At 45.8% G+C, this 16,784-nt stretch overlaps 1 protein-coding gene across 1 annotated transcript; it reads left to right on the top strand.

Annotated features, from left to right (window-relative positions):
* The first annotated feature begins 12,658 nt into the window (after positions 1–12,658).
* dkk1b (dickkopf WNT signaling pathway inhibitor 1b) lies at positions 12,659–15,891 on the top strand. The gene is made up of 4 exons (XM_078565250.1): positions 12,659–13,070; positions 14,197–14,347; positions 14,925–15,071; positions 15,197–15,891. The coding sequence occupies exons 1-4, from the start codon at positions 12,876–12,878 to the stop codon at positions 15,445–15,447; spliced, it is 744 nt and encodes a 247-aa protein (XP_078421376.1). The 5' UTR covers positions 12,659–12,875; the 3' UTR covers positions 15,448–15,891.
* Positions 15,892–16,784: the final 893 nt, after the last annotated feature.

Genomic DNA, 16,784 nt, shown 5'->3' with positions numbered 1-16,784 from the left:
CTAACCCATAGGTGAAGCGACGGGAAATTAAAAAAAATAATAGTTTAGATTAATCAAAACTGGTATCATTCATGCTAAACATTTACAGAAAATGTGATGTGACCAAAATAAAATCACATTTGCAATAGGAAACAGGCCAACAACGAAATAAGATAAAACGCACGAGCCATTTAGCATGCTTCAATGCAACATATGCAAGTTGTTCCATAAAATATACTTAGCAGAACAATCACATAGCCTCCCTTTTTTTGCAGGTAATCTTTGGTGGCACCGAGCAGATTTTCCTTACAAACCATTCAATCTGGTTGAAAAACAGCCTGCTGTTTCCGAATTGACTGCAGTAAGTCATTTATTCTATTCGGGTGACAGACACAAGCGATGGAAAGTACACGATAAACGATGACTGCAGTTGCTCTTATGTTACTTTAATACAAATAAACGGAAACCGGGTTGAACTGATTGATGGTCACAACCACTGCACCGGGAACCACAAGGTGGCGTTAGGTATTCACTCTTCGCTCTGGATCCAAAGATGTTCAGCTTCAAATCTTGCCCAGTCTGTGTCAATTCTAATCAAAATCGACGTGTATTTCGGGAGTTTACGAGCAGCCACTGTAGTCTGAATGGATTAGTTTGGCAGCCAAGCATCTTAATAAGGATTAGATGTACCTAACTCAATGTTTTATTGAATAGCAGTCAATAGGGAGAGGGGAAACAACTAACAAGAGTGGCGTGTTTGTATAAACGCCAACCCCTAGAAGCCTGATTAAGACGAGGTTAGTGCAGTTTGACAATCCTCTTTGATCTCACTTCATCAAAGAGCTCCCTGAACAACCTTCTTTTCACACTACTCTCCAAGCTGACTGTGTTGTTAAAACAAATCCCTCCTTACTACAGATTTTAATCAATGGCAACACACACAATTACATTTAAATGAACTGCTCGTTAGTTTTGTTCTCTACACTTAACAATATAAAACTTTATCAATGGTCCACATTTTAAAAACTAACCTCTCGCGTCATTCTAAAAGTTATATTTGGAGAAATAATTTGAAAGTTTTGCTTTTCCTCAAAAAAAAGTCCTGAATTAAGGTTAATATAAATGCAAAATACAGCAGATGCTGAAAATCTGAAACAAAAACAGTGCTGGAAAAATTCAGCAGGTCTGCTAGCATCTGGGGAGAGAGAAACCGAGTTAACATTTCGAGTGCAATATGACTCTTTTTCCGAATTAATAAAGCATACAGTATTTACATACAGGCTTTATTAACAGGGGCATAGAGTACAAGAGCAAAAAGGATTATGTTGAATTTGTATAAGTCACTGGTTCGGTCTCAGCTGGAGTATTGTGTTCAGCACTCAGTGCTCAGGATGTGAAAGCATTGGAGAGGGTACAAAAAAGATTCACGAAAATGGTTCCGGGGAGAGAAACTTCAGTTATGAAGATAGATTGGAGAAGCTGGGACTGTTTTCCTTAGAGGAAGAAGGTTGAGAGGAGATTTGATAGAGGTTTTCAAAAGCACCGAAGGGGCTGGGCAGAGTGGATGGGGAGAAGCTGTACCCACTGGTGAGAGGATCAGAACCAAGATGGCACAGATTTAAATTAATTAGTAAAAGAAGCAAAGTGACGTAAGGAGAAACATTTTTACACAGCAAGTGTTAACCCTTTGGGAATGCACCGACTGAGAGTGTGCTGGAGGCAGGTTCAATTGAAGCATTCAAAGGGGAATTAGATTGCCATTTGAAAAGGAAGGATGTGCACTGTCATGGGGAGAAGGCGGGGGAATGGTGCTAGGTGAGTTGCTCATTCCGAGTGCCAGTGCAGACACGATGGGCCAAATAGCCTCCTTCGGCACTATAACAATTCTGATTCTGTGAATTTCACTTCAACCATCCAGAAATATCCAGCAAAATAAAAAGAGAAAGCAGGCACTTGGTGCTTTAAATGTTGCTCGACTTCATTCAGGGGGTGTCACGTATTACGCAGTTTCGACTTGTTCTAAAGTGACGTTAGGTATTAAATCGCAAGTCAAATGGACACTTGCAGCCATGTCCCTACGAAGCCGAGCGAGGGACATTGAGCGAGGAATTCATCTCGGGCAGTAGCGCAAATAGGCGATAGCAGGTCAGCCGCCTGTCCTATGCAGCGCCTGATATTCACATCTACTGACAACTTATCAGGCGCTGTATATAACGGGCGGCTCGTCCATTTGACTGGCCTTGTGCCACTGATAGAGACCAATTTCTACGCCTTTTAACTCAAACGAGCAGCGACTAAGAATGAAAATGACTGGGGGCCAAAAAAGCGTTCAGGGAAAAAATGCATTTATCAAAAATACATTGGTAGGAAAATATCTGGCAGGAGGGGGGGGGGGGGGTTGTAATTAGCAGAGTTTCATTGTAAATAAAATAGGACAGATGTGATTTCTACACGTTCTGGTTTCATTTTTAACAACAACTTGCATTTATAGAGCACCTTTAATGCAAGTAAACGTCTCAAGGAACTTTGTAAGAGCATAAAAAGACAAAAAAAAATTACCCCAAGCCAAAGAACCGAATATTAACTAGTGTGACTGAAAGCTTGGTCAAAAAGGTAAGAGGTTCTAAAGGACAAGTGAGAGACTGGAGGTTTGAGAAAGAATTTCAGACCTCAGGGCCCAGGCAACTGAAGGTAAAGTGGCCAAAGGGAGTGCGGGATGTGCTCAGTTAGGTGACTGAAAAGTTCTGTTCAAGGGAAGTTACAGAGAGAGTGAGGGATGAAGCTGAAACATAACCTTAACAACCTCTAAGTCCATTTGACCCTGAGCTGAGCTTTCAGCGCCATATCCTTTTTATCACCAAGACTATCTAGTCCACCTATGTAACAACTCCACCCCGATCAGTTTATCTTCCGTTGAAACCTTCATCCATGCTTTTGTCACTTCCTGAATGGACTATTCCAATGCTGCATATCATCCACCCTCCTTAATTCAGATTTTGCTGTCTGTATCCTAACTTGCACCAAGTCCTGTTTTGCCCTTCGCCCCCGTGTTTAATGAGTAATGGTCCACCAGTACCTCGATTTTTAAATCCTTACCTTTATGATCAAATTGCTTTGAGGCTTTACCCCTGCCTTCTGCGTAACCTCCTCCAGCCCTTCAACCTTCCCTGAACTCTGTATCCTTCCACCTCAGACCTTTTATTCATCTCTTCCATTCCTTGGCCCACCGATAGCGGCTGTGCCTTCAGCATTCTAAACCTATGCTCTGGAATTTCCTCTCAGCTGTGGCTCAGTCCATAGCACCCTCGCCTTTGAATCAGAAGGTTGTGGGTTCATGTCCCACTCCTGGAAACCAAGAACTGTGATTGTACTCAAAAGAGTTGCAATCTGTGACTGTTGATAACTCTGGAATTTCCTCTCTAAACCTCTCCATCTCACTCTCTCTGCCTTCATTTAAGACACTGCTTAAAACTTACCTCTTGTACTAAGCATTTAAGCATCCATCCTAATGTCTATTAGATTGGCTTGCTGTAGATTTTTAAAAATTAATTACTCTCTTGCGAAGATGGTTTACTGCGTTAAAAAAACACAGGATAAATGCGAGCTGCTGTTTTTGAACTACCCTAGTGACATTTCAGCTTTACTTTTAAACTTTTAAAGAAGAAAGCACTGCCTCATTAGCTTCATGATCACAAGGCACTTTCACAGAAACATTAATAAACAAAATTTAACACCAAATCACATAAGCTGTTGGGACAGGAAACCAAAAGCTAGGTCAAAGAGATATGTTTGAAGGCACATCTTAATTGTTGTTGTCGTTGCTGAGATAGAGGCATGAGAATTACATAACCTAGAACTGAGGCAGCTGAAGGCAGAGTTGACAGTTTTTGACTGATTAAATTGAGGACGTGCATGAGGCCAGAATTGAATGAGCACAGAGATCTTAGAGGGTTGCAGCACTGGAGGAAGTTACAGAAATAGGCAAGGGATTTGAAAACCACGATGAGGATTTTAAACTTGAGGCATTATCAACGTAGATCAGCGAGCACAGGGGAGATGGGTGCTTATTAAGATGTGGCAGCAGAGTTTTGGATGTGTTTAAGTTTATGGAGGGTGCAATTGGTGGGTTGTGGTCAGGAGAGCATTGGATTAGCCAGGTCTTTTTTTTACTCATTTGTGAGATGTGAGCATTACTGAGGGGGGTTGCCTAGCTCAGTTGGCTAGATAGCTGGAATATGGTGCAGAGTAATGTCAACAGTGTGGATTCAACACTCATCCTGGCTAAGGTAGCTCTTGGGACCTGCCTCCTGTTTCATTCATTCATGGGATGTGGGCTTCACTGGCTGAGCCAGCATTTATAGACTATCCCTGGTTGCCCTTGAGAAGTTGGTAGTGAGCTGCCTTCTTGAACTGCTGCAGTTCTTGTGGTGTAGGTACACCCACAGCGCTGTTAGGAAGGGAGTTCCAGGATTTTGACCCAAGGACAGTGAAGGAACGGTGATATATTTCCAAGTCAGGGTGGTGAGTGACTTGGAGGGGAACTTCCAGGTGGTGGTGTTCCCATGTACCTGCTGCCCTTGTCCTTCTAGATGACAGTGGTCATGGTTTTGGAAGGTGCTGTCTCAGGAGCCTTGGTGAATCCCTGCATCTTGTAGATAGTACACACTGCTGCTGCTGTGCATTGGTGGTGGGTGGAGTGAATGTTTGTGGATGTGGTGCCAATCAAGCAGGCTGCTTTGTCCTGAATGGTGTCAAGCTTCCTGAGTGTTGTCGGAGCTGCACTCATCCAGGCAAGTGGGGAGTATTCCATCACATTCCTGACTTGTGCCTTGTAGATGATGGACAGGCTTTGGGGAGTCAGGAGATGAATTACTCACTGCAGAATTCCTAGCCTCTGATCTGCTCTTGTAGCCATGTTATTTATATGGCTAGTCCAGTTCCGTTTCTGGTCAATGGTAACCCCCCAGGATGTTGATAGTGGTGGATTCAGTGATGGTAGTGCCATTGAACATCAACAGGTGATGGTTGGATTCTCTCTTGTTGGAGATGGTCATTGCCTGACACTTGTGTGGCACGAATGTTACTTGCCACTTGTCAGCCCAAGCCTGGATATTATCCAGGTCTTGCTGCATTTGGACATGGACTGCTTCAGTATCTGAGGAGTCGCGAATGGTGCTGAACATTGTGCAATCATCAGCGAACATCCCCACTTCTGACCTTATGATGGAACGAAGGTCATTAATGAAGCAGCTGAAGATGATTGGGCCAAGGACATGACCCTGAGGAACTCCTGCAGTGATGTCCTGGAGCTGTGATGACTGACCTCCAACAACCTCAACCATCTTCCTTTGTGCTAGGTATGACTCCAACCAATGGAATGTTTTCCCCCAGATTCCCACTGACTTTTGCTAGGGCTTCTTGATGCCACACTCTGTCAAATGCAGCCTTAATGTCAAGGGCTGTCACTCTCACCTCACCTCGGGAGTTCAGCTCTTTTGTCCATGTTTGAACCAAGGCTGTAATGACATCAGGAGCTGAGTTGCCCTAGCAGAACCCAAACTGGACGTCAGTGATCAGGTTATTGCTAAGCAAGTGCCACTTGATAGCACTGTTGATCACCCCTTCCATTACTGATGATTGAGAGTAGACTGATGGGGCAATAATTGGCCGAGTTGGACTTGTCCTTTATTTGTGTACAGGATATACCTGGGCAATTTTCCACATAACCAGCTAGATGCCAGTGTTGTAGCCGTACTGGAACAGCTTGGCTAGGGGCGCGGCAAGTTCTGGAGCACAAGTCTTCAGTACTATTGGTGGAATATTGTCAGGGCCCATAGCCTTTGCAGTATCCAATGCCTTCAGCCATTTCTTGATATCACGTGGAGTGAATTGAATTGGCTGAAGACTGGCATCTGTGATGCTGGGGAACTCCAGAAGAGGCACTTCTGGCTGAAAATTGTAGCAAATGCTTCAGCCTTATCTTTTGCACTGATGTGCTGGGCTCCTCCATCACTGAGGATGGGGATATTTGTGGAGCATCCTCCTCCAGTTAGTTGTTTAATTGTCCACCACCATTCATGGTTGGATGTGGCAGGGCTGCAGAGGTTAGATCTGATCCGTTGGTTGTGGATCACTTAGCTCTGTCCATCACTTGCTGCTAATGCTGTTTGGCACGCAAGTAGTCCTGTGTTATAGCTTCACCATTCACCTTGCCTCATAGTGAATATCATGGCATAAGCCATGATTAACAGCCCTTGGATAACAAGGACACTACATGAAGAGAAAGATAGCATTTCCTGACAAAGCATTTACTGCCCATCCCTAATTGCTCTTGTGAAGTTGGTGGTGAGCTGCCTTCTTGAACTGCTGCAAACCCTGTGGTGTAGGTAAACCCACAGTTCTGTTAGGAAGGGAATTCCAGGATTTTGATATACCGGCAGTGAAGAAATGGTGATATATTTCCAAGTCAGGCTGGTGTGTGACTTGGAAGAGAACTTGCAGGTGGCAGTGATCCCATGCATCTGCTGCCCTTGTTCTTCTAGGTGGTAGAGGTCATTGGTTTAGAAGGTGCTGTCAAAGGAAGCTTGAAGAGTTGCTGCTGTACATCTTGTAGATGGTACACACTGCTACCACTCTGCATCGGTGGTGGAGGTAGTGAATGTTTAAGGTGGTGGATGGTGCCAATCAAGTGGGCTACTTTGTTCTGGATGGTGTCAAGCTTCTTGTGCTGTTGGGGCTACACTCATACAAGCAAGTGGGGAGTATTCCATCACACTTCTGACTTGTGCCTCGTAGATGGTGGACAGGTTTTGGGGAATCAGGAGGTGAGTTACTCTCTGCAGAATTCCCAGCCTCTGACCTACTCTTGTAACCACAGTATTTATGAGACTGGTCCAGTTAACTGTCTTGTCAATGGTAACTCCCAGGATGTTGATGGTGAGGGATTCAGCGATGGTAATGCTATTGAATGTCAAGGGACGATGGTTAGATTCCCTCTTGTTGGAGATGGTCATTACCCATACTTGTGTGATGCAAATGTTACTTGCCACTTATCAGCCCAAGCTTGAATGTTAGAGTCATAGGGTTATGCAGCACAGAAACAGGCCCTTTGGCCCATCATGTCCGTGCCAGCCATCAAGCACCTATCTATTCTAATCCCATTTTCCAGCACTTGGCCTGTAGCTCTGTATGCTATGGCATGTCAAGTGCTCATCTAAATACTTATTAAATGTTGTTCATGCCTCTACCACACCCCCAGGCAGTGTGTTCCAGACGCCAACCACCCTCTGGGTGAAAAAAAAATTTCCTCAAATCAGCTCTAAACCTCCTGCCCCTTACCTTAAATCTATGGACCCTTGGTTGTTGACACCTCCACTAAGGGGAAAAGTTTCTTCCTAACTATCCTATCTATGCCCCTTATAATTTTATATACCTCTATCAGGTTCCCCCTCAGCCTTCTCTGCTCTAAGGAAAACAACCCTGGCCTATCCAGTCTCTCTTCATAGCTGAAACTCTCCAGCCCAGGCAACATCCTAGTGAATCTCCTTTGCACCCTCTCCGATGCAATCACATGCAGCAAGACCTGTTGACCTGCGGACACAGGCTGCTTCAGTATCTGTGAGGTTGCAGTTAGTACTGAACATTGTGCAATCACCAGTGAACATCCCCACTTCTGACCTTATGATGGAGATAGGTCATTGATGAAACAGGTGATGAGTCTGTCATGAAATCCAATGATTTTCCATCTATTCTGTGTTACTGTAAGACACTACCCATCTCAAGCTGGTACCTATAGTATTAGAGTTCCTCAAAGGCAACCTTCAATCAAAGCCAGGGCTCATTCTTTAGCTGCAGGATGGGAGTGTGCAATTCCTGCAGACATGGGCCATTTGTTTCCACACTGCACTCTGGTTAGAATCCCAGTAATGCCATTTAGCAGCTGGCCCAACTGGAAGCCAGTTAAGGAGAATCCATTGTTCAGGGGGATTACTTAGATGAGAAATCCTTTTAACAGAGTGGGGATTGCAATTTCTAACACCCTGATTGAAAAGCTAACAATGAGCCAACCAGTGACTACACAACAGATGTAAAACAAAAATAATCAGAAACTCATAAAGCTGCATGACTAACATGGTGAAGTAAATGAGGCATGCGACTCATCTGACCTGCTCCACTCCCTGAACATGGGCAACCTTCTTTATTGTGGACTGTACTTCAATCTTTTAAACTTCTTGAGAAAAACAAATCTGCATTCTCGCCGATCCTGGTAGCAACTAAATAAAACTCCAGAGCATTTACTTATTTCCCAACTCCTCGATTCACCTCAAAGCAGACTAACGCGCGAGCCTATAGAACCTGTTTAACTCAGTTAAATATGGGTCCCACATGCAAATATGTTTCATTTAAGCACAGTATATTACAATATGATTTGCTTTGTTATTAAAACAGCACGTAAGCACTTTATAGATGTATGCATCCATTTTATTACACATTTTATGTTTTAAAGGATAGAGTGGGCAGTGGGGGCTGCAAAGTGTTGCAAGGGTCACCGGATGATCTTAGTCCCCAGGACCACAAGAATTGTCAATCCATCTCTGAAATACTTTAGCATGTTGTCATCTCCAATGCTCAAGACAGTTAGTATATCTCAGCCAAAATCCCTGTTTATATAAAACAGTTGATCCTACATGGTGGTATCTTATCCAGATTTTTATTTTTTAATCCAAATTGATAGTCCAGTGCTTACTAAGAGTGCGCTCCACTCGTGGAAGTGCTGTTGCCTTCAAATTTGACAATAATCAAATTTCCATCTGCTGCTTCTGCTGGACTTTAAAGACTCCTTAATGCCAAGAAAAGCAAAAAATTCTCCTGGTGTCTTGAGCCACCATAACTCCCTTAACCAACATCACCAAAAAACAATAATCTGGCCATTCCTCCCACTGCTGATCGTGAACTCTGAGTGTGCTTAGCTTGGCTGTTGCTACGGTGGCCAGACATCTGGTTCTGTCCAAATTTCACCACATCGGGTCCCGTTCTGGTCTATCAATGAGTGTGTCCACAAAAAAGGTCCAATCAGATCTGCCCTACATTCTTACTGGTGCCATCCTCGACGGTATATGATATTATTCCACCAACCTCAGTGGCTAATACCAATATCGGTCATTCTAAATTATTTCCAGGTCTATGAGTGCCCATGATAAAAGATCCCAGTGTTGTCCTCATCACACCCACACCCTGACACCCACCACCGTTCACCAATTCAAAGTACCTATGAGAAAGATGTTGTTTAATCCAGAATGGTTAAATAAATGTGACTTCACAGTAAAAAGCAGGAGGAAGAATAACGCATTACTGTGTTGCTGTCAGCCACAGAGGAAAAGAAAGATGTGAATCATCCAGGCCTTAGCTCCTAGTTATTTTTGTTTGTTTGTGTGTGGAGGTTGGCAGGCCAGGTGCTTGGCCTATACCCAGTACTCCTGACCGTTGCCGTGGCCAATCTAGCTGTTGCAGTCTCCTCATTTCAAATTCATTCATTGTTTATAAAGCAAGTTTTACCTTTTTGTCTGCTAATTGTGGCACAGTTTTGCCTTGGAGTCAGATGGTTGTGGATTCAAGTCACACGCCTGGGGTGCGATTTAGAAGGAGAGCAGGGGAGTTCTCCCCAGTGTCACTGCCATTATTTATCCCTCAATCAACATCACAAAAAACAAATTGTCTAGTCATAATCATGAGGGATCTGGACAGAGTAAATAGGGAAAAACTGTTCCCACTGGCAGAAGGATTGAGAACGAGAGGGCACAGGTTTAAATTAATGGCAAAAGAGATAATAGAGACATGGGGAGAAACTTTTTCATGCAGTGTTTGGTTAAGATATGGAATGTGCTGCTTGAGAGTGTGCTGGAGGCAGGCTCAGTGGAGGCATTCAAGAGGAAGTTCGATCATTATCTGATAGGGAAGTTTGTGCAGGGTTGGGGGAGAAGGTGGAGGTGTGTGGGTGGGGTAGGAATGGCACTAAGTGAATTGCTCATTCAGAAAACCAGCACAGATTAGACGGGCCAAATGGCCTCAATCTGTGCTGTAACAATGTGATAATCACTTTGCTTGTGGGAGCTTGCAAATTGGCTTCCGCCCGCATTACAACAGCGACTGAACTTCTGGAGGCTGTGGCAGGTTTTGGGACGTCCTGTGGTTGTGAAAGACACTATATAAATGCAATGTGAGTGTTGCAATGCTTGTGGTTTAATGTTTCGCTTCATATCTCCCTCTTGCACCCACAGGATACATTCACCAGGCGGCTCAGCATTGCTCCCCACCCAATGGATGGTACTTTTGGCCCAAGTGGGACTGGGAGATGCCGGGAGTAACACGCTCAGTGGTTTCAAAGAAATCGCAAAGCTTCCAAACAATATGAAGAAGTAAAACACACAAAATACTGTATCCCAATTTTGGATATCAACCAAAAATAATCTCATGGCCAAAATAAGAGCTCAGAAGGCTCACGGCGTCCTATCTAAAATGCGTATTCCCATGTTTAATGTTCTTGGAAAGATCGCCATCAGCCTGCTCCCCTTTAACCATTAGAAAGACATCGTCGATCAATCCATTGGATAGTTCCAGTAGTTTTATCACGAAGTTAAAACCCACAATAGCAGTTCAGAGAAGCCGGCTTAAACTGCTTATCATTAAGTGCTGAACAGTCTATATTTGTTTTACTGCGCTGGGAGTGCATGATAATTCACTGTGTAAACTCTTCACTGCTCTGCATTTCCACGGGCTCTTTGATCTCCCTGGTCTGTTTAATCAAGTGGATTTCAAAGTTAGCCCGTTATAATCGCGGATCAAATGCTGCAAATGGAGCGAGAATGATCTGAATGTATTCAACTCCCATTTCCCAGCCAGACAGGGTGTAGACCCTGAACATCTTCATGGCTCCAAAATAAACAAAAACAGACGTGAAACTCATCGGCTAGAACATTGCGACAGTGTGCTCCCACACCCTGCACCTGGACCTCAGGTCTGTAGAAACGGCCAGGGCCTGTAGGAAAGCTCACCGAGAGATACTTTCTTCCCATCCCACTTGCCATCCGCACTCGTTTCCTCCAATTTGGGCGCCGTGGGTTAACGAACAACAAAAAGAGACAGTGAGAGATAGAAAAGCAGAGAGAGAGAGAGAAATAGAAAAGCAGATAGAGAAATCACGAGAAAAAGACTGGCACAGAGAGAGAGAGAGAGGCAGTGACAGGCAGAGAGAAACAGCGAGAAAGACGGGGAGCGAGAGAGAGAGATGGAGGGAGAGACAGGCTGAAACAGAAACGGTTTAGATAGAGGCAGGGAGCGATAGAATGAAAAAGCGAGACAGAGAGCGGCAATTAGAACGCCAGAGATATAAAGAGTTAGAGAGGGAGATAGAAACAGAAAGAGAGAGACAGTGAGAGAGAGGGACATAGAGACAGAGTGAGGGAGATAGAGACAGAGAGAGACAGTGGGGGAGAGGGAGAAAGAGACAGGTTGAGGGAGATGGAGACAGAGAGAGACAGTGAGGGAGAGGGACATAGAGACAGGGTGAGGGAGATGGAGACAGAGAGGGAGAGGGACATAGAGACAGAGTGAGGGAGATGGAGACAGAGAGAGAGACAGTGGGGGAGAGGGAGATAGAGACAGGGTGAGGGAGATAGAGACAGAGAGGGAGAGGGACATAGAGACAGAGTGAGGGAAATAGAGACAGAGAGAGACGGTGGGGGAGAGGGAGAAAGAGACAGGGTGAGGGAGATGGAGACAGAGAGAGAGGGACATAGAGACAGAGTGAGGGAGATAGAGACAGAGAGAGAGAGACAGTGGGGGAGAGGGAGAAAGAGACAGGGTGAGGAAGATGGAGACAGAGAGAGAGGGAGAAAGAGTAAAGGAGATAGAGACAGAGAGAGGGAGATAGAGACAGAGAAAGAGGGAGAGAGACAGAGGGCGACAGAGACAGAGTGAGGGAGGGAGAGTGTGAGTGAGAAGGAGATAAAGAGAGAGAGGGGAGATAGAGACAGAGAGAGGGAGACAGAGACAGTGAGGGAGATAGAGGCAGAGTGAAGGAGATGGAGACAGATAGGGGGAGATAGATATAAAGAGTGAAGGAGATAGTGGCAGAGACAGGGGAGAAAGGGAGAGAGACAGTGAGGAAGAGGGAGATAGAGGGAGAGAGACTGTGAGGAAGAGGGAGATAGAGGGATAGAGACAGTGAGGAAGAGGGAGATAGAGGGAGAGAGACAGTGAGGAAGAGGGAGATAGAGGGATAGAGACAGTGAGGAAGAGGGAGATAGAGGGAGAGAGACGGTGAGGAAGAGGGAGATAGAGGCAGATAGAGGGATAGAGACAGTGAGGGAGAGGGAGATAGAGGCAGATAGAGGGATAGAGACAGTGAGGAAGAGGGAGATAGAGGGATAGAGACAGTGAGGGAGAGGGAGATAGATACAGGCTTCGGAAAAGTGCCAAACCTCGCTGTGATGCTATCTGTGGGGAATGTGATCCATTGGAAATCACTGTTGATTTCACCCTGGATGGGGGATCCCGTGGGTTTGTAAACTCTCCGGAACATCATAAACGGAACCTTTGAAATTCCAGCCCAGTCTTTGTCACACATGGGCTAGGGGGCGGGAACACAAACAACATCAGCAAATATAAATCGGCCCGAAGTGGAGGGGAAATCAGTTGACGGGAAGTTTCTGCTCTGGAGTGAATTACAAGCAGACAATCTTCGAGCCTCTGGACAGACCGATCGATAGCCTTACCTGCTCTGGGGTTTATGTGTGAGAGCGTGAAGGGCATATTTTGTTGCTGATTCCTAGTTAACTTTCTGCCACCTGTGAATCTGGCTCTGTGTCCCATTCCTGGGGCGAATCGAGATCCTCACCATGTATTTGGAAGCGGTGCAGATGGGCAGGCTGTTCCTCACCTTCTGCCTCTACAATGCCGTGAGCTCCTTCAATTCTAACGCTATCAAGACGGGTAGTGGAGCAGTGCAGAGCCCAAGCCACCCGGTCAGTATTGCTCCCCAGGTTGTCCACCAGCACAGTGTCAACAAAAACCATGCAGTCGACCAACTCCAGGTGTGTATAATCCCAGGAAAATTCCAGCCAGCACCTGAAGCTGTCCCTACTTTCCAAACTCAGGTGTCAATTCCGTCAAAACAAAGGGCATTGTTTAATCTGGAATATTCCTTATTTAAGGTTTTACTATCCAATATTTTTGGATGTTTCAGACCTGGACTCCAGCTCAACAATATCTGTTCTAAAATGTGAGTGTGTATGTGCATGTTACACAGTGTGTATGCGCTGGGGTATATCTGTGTGTGTGTCTGTCTGTCCTTGCAGGAAGTATGTATCAGTGTGTGTGTTGCAGGTTGGGTATATGCAAGTCTGTGTTGCTGTGTGTATTGCAGGGTCTACCTCTATATGTCTATGTTGTGGGGTATATCTGTATGTCTCTGTTGTGGGGTATATCTGTGTGTGCCTATGTTGTGGGGTATATCTGTATGCTTGTGGGGTATATGTGTGTGTCTATTGTGGGGTATATCTGTGTGTGCCTATGTTGTGGGGAATATCTGTACATCTATGTTGTGGGGTATATCTGTGTGTGCCTATGTTGTGGGGGTTCTTTTGTGTGTGCCTGCTGTGGGGTATATCTGTATGTGCCTATGTTGTGGGGTATATCTGTGTGTGTCTATGTTGTGAGGTATCTGTGTTTGCCTATGTTGTGGGGTATATCTGTGTGTCTGTTGTGGGGTATATCTGTGTGTGCTTGTTGTGGGGTATATGTGTGTGTCTATTGTGGGGTATATCTATGTTGTGGGGTATATCTGTGTGTGCCTGTTGTGGGGTATATCTGTGTGTGCCTATGTTGAGAGGTATGTGTGTGCTTGTTGTGGGGTATATCTGCGTGCCTGTTGTGGGGCATATCTGTGTGTGTCTATATTGTGGGTGTATCTGTGTGTGTCTATGTTGTGAGGTATATGTGTGTGCTTGTGGGGTATATCTGTGTGTGCCCGTTGTGGGGTATATCTGTGTGTGCCCGTTGTGGGGTATATCCGTGTGTGCCTGTTGTGGGGTATATCTGTGTGTGTCTATGTTTTAGAGTGCGCCCCTGTCTGTTCTCGGATGTGTGTGTATGAGTTTCTAGGTGTTTTCTCCGTGCTGAGTGTTTCGGGAACTGACTCTTGCTCTGTTACTTTTCCAGCTCGCCACTTGCCTGGATGACCGGGACTGTGCTGTCGAGCAGTTCTGTTCCGCTTCGCGCTCCGCTTCCCAGCACTGCCTGAACTGCCGCCGGCGCCGGAAGCGCTGTCTCCGAGATGCTATGTGCTGCCCGGGGACTCGCTGCAGCAACGGTGAGGCTCGGGGAGGACAGGGGTGGACATTGAAGGTGGGGAAGAGGGTGAGGGTGCAAGAGAAGAAGAAACCAGGGAAATGCTGCCGTGTAGAGGCTGATGCAGGGCAGGACCGTTGTATCTTGTATCAAACTCGGGAGCGGCTGAAGACTAGGAGGGAAAGACCCGTTTTATCCGAGTGGAAACTGAGCTGGAGTGTTAATCCGCAGCAGCGGATCTGTCTAGAGGGGAATAAGTTTAATATCCATCCCGCCTTTCCTACATGGCAGGAGTGATTTGCAAAAAGTACTTCATTGGCTGTAAAAGCGCTGAAGTCCCAGATGTGCAGCAGGGCGCTATATAAATGCAAGCTCCTTTCTGAGAGTTTGTTTCACAGGCATAGCTGCAATGAACCCCTCTCCACCGCCCCCCCCCCCCCCCACTTTCTCTGGTTTAATTCGCCCGAATTCGGGACCCCCACACCCTGTCTGGCGCGGTCGAGCCCATAGATTTACATTTCCAAATTCAACAACCTTGTCTGAAGCGGTCATTTGGGGGAAGTGAAATGACTTGGAGGATTTTCTGGCTTGTCTTCCAGGTATGTGCGTGCCCAATGATGCGGAGCACATCCCCGAGGAGATAGAGGAGACGATCCTGGATAGCTGGAGCCCTGAGGATCAGCAAACCACCCTGGACAGTCAGCCGAGGAGGACCACCGTCCCAGCGAGGTCCCACTCCGTGAAAGGTATGCTTTAGAACCAAGTTTATCTTCAAATCAACCCCGCCTGCTTCAAACGGGACACACACAAGGTTGAAATGTGGAGTTGAGGCTTCAATGGCCTGTCTCTTTTGTTTTATATCCTCCCTCAGGGCAAGAAGGCGACGTTTGTCTCAGGTCCTCAGACTGTGCCCAAGGACTGTGCTGCGCCCGACACTTCTGGTCCAAGATCTGCAAGCCGGTGCTGAGGGAAGGCCAAGTGTGCACCAGGCACAAGCGGAAAGGCTCGCACGGCCTGGAGATATTCCAGAGGTGCGACTGCGCCCAGGGTTACTCGTGCCGGATGCAGAGAGGGGCCAGTCACGGCCCCAGCAAGAATTCAAGGCTGCACACCTGCCAGTGAGCCCGGGGCAGCGCAGTCACCATGGACAATGAGAGGGGAACGACCCCGACCGACACCTCTCCGGGGGTTGGGGTGGGGGAGGGAGCTCTGTGGGGCGGGTGGTGAAGACTTCGGTTCGTGATCAGCCGACAGCCGAGCTCCCTCTTGTGGGCTTTAGACTGGAAATACTCCGGCATCTTTCAGAATTCGAAGTGTATTGGGGTTTTTCTTTTGGTTCCCTTTTAAGGAACTATGTAGACTGTAATGCTTGCAGTAAATTACTGTGTTGTAAAAGATTCAGTCTGGCACTTACACTGTAAATACTTGACTGACCAGTATTGTCGAAAATGCAGCAAGGCCATTCTAACTGTCCAGCCAGTGTTGTAAATTGTTCCATATTGTTGCTATTGAGTGTCTGTGATATAAATTTTCTATATTTTAACTGAAATAAAATGCCACCAACGACCATCGTCTCATTTGTTAGCTCTAATTGTTAACCGTGGGGGTAACATAATCGCACACAATATAGGTATCCAGGTGCCCTTTTAATCTACACTCTTGTTAAGGGTAACATTTTATTCTGAAACTCCTAAACCTTAATACCAGACTCTAACACATCCCAAGCACTGGTGGATCTCCCTTCAGCAGTTACATTGAAGCAATCTCAGTTAGCTATGGTCCATACTGCTCAATCCTATTTCCCCTTGACCGGCCACCAAGCAAAGGTCATTCTCCCTGCCCCTATGTCCAACCTTTCGCAGTTGTCTTCAAGCGATTTTTGCCTATGTTCAAAACCCTCCCACCTCCATTCTACCCTCATCCACTTAACCAACATTGTAAAATTGTCTCAGCCACTCTGTAGTGGGGAACATACCCTAAGACAAGGCCTGTGAATGGCCCAGAGACATTTTCTCAAAGCTAAATGATGCTATATAAAGGCAAGATGTTTTTTTCTGACACACAGAGAGAAGATGTACTATTTATGGCACTAATCATTATTTTTGGAAGCTCCTAAATGCACCTAGGCCATGGCAGAAGGTAGCTTAACACAACTAACTCCGGGCAGCACCAGTCCTGGATTTGGCTCATTCACATGCTGGGTTTTTGCAATGCTCATCCAATGGAAGCCTCTGACCTCCAGAATTCTAGCAGTCTATCAGTGAAACGCTGCATCCAGCCAATACAGTTCACCAGGGAATCACTCAAAAGGAATGGGAGGGGAGGTTTCACACACCCCAAACAAAGCACAAACACGCAGTGCTGTGCCAACTCTGGCTGCCAAAATTTACACTTCATACCACAAAGGAAATAAATACTCTACACTTCACTGGAACATTGTGCTGGTATTTATTTTACAT

This window comes from Cetorhinus maximus, chromosome 20 (assembly GCF_964194155.1).
Source record: "Cetorhinus maximus chromosome 20, sCetMax3.hap1.1, whole genome shotgun sequence".
In the NCBI taxonomy this organism is placed as follows: domain Eukaryota; kingdom Metazoa; phylum Chordata; class Chondrichthyes; order Lamniformes; family Cetorhinidae; genus Cetorhinus; species Cetorhinus maximus.
The sequence above is the reverse complement of the archived record's forward strand: the minus strand, read 5'-3'. Positions and strand labels throughout refer to the sequence as shown.

Bases quoted from the DNA above. Each gene is read 5' to 3' on its own strand.
- dkk1b (XM_078565250.1), top strand. From the start codon at position 12,876: ATGTATTTGGAAGCGGTGCAGATGGGCAGGCTGTTCCTCACCTTCTGC. The intron at 13,071-14,196 runs GTGTGTATAATC...TTACTTTTCCAG, and splicing joins ATGCAGTCGACCAACTCCAG to CTCGCCACTTGCCTGGATGA. The intron at 15,072-15,196 runs GTATGCTTTAGA...ATCCTCCCTCAG, and splicing joins GAGGTCCCACTCCGTGAAAG to GGCAAGAAGGCGACGTTTGT.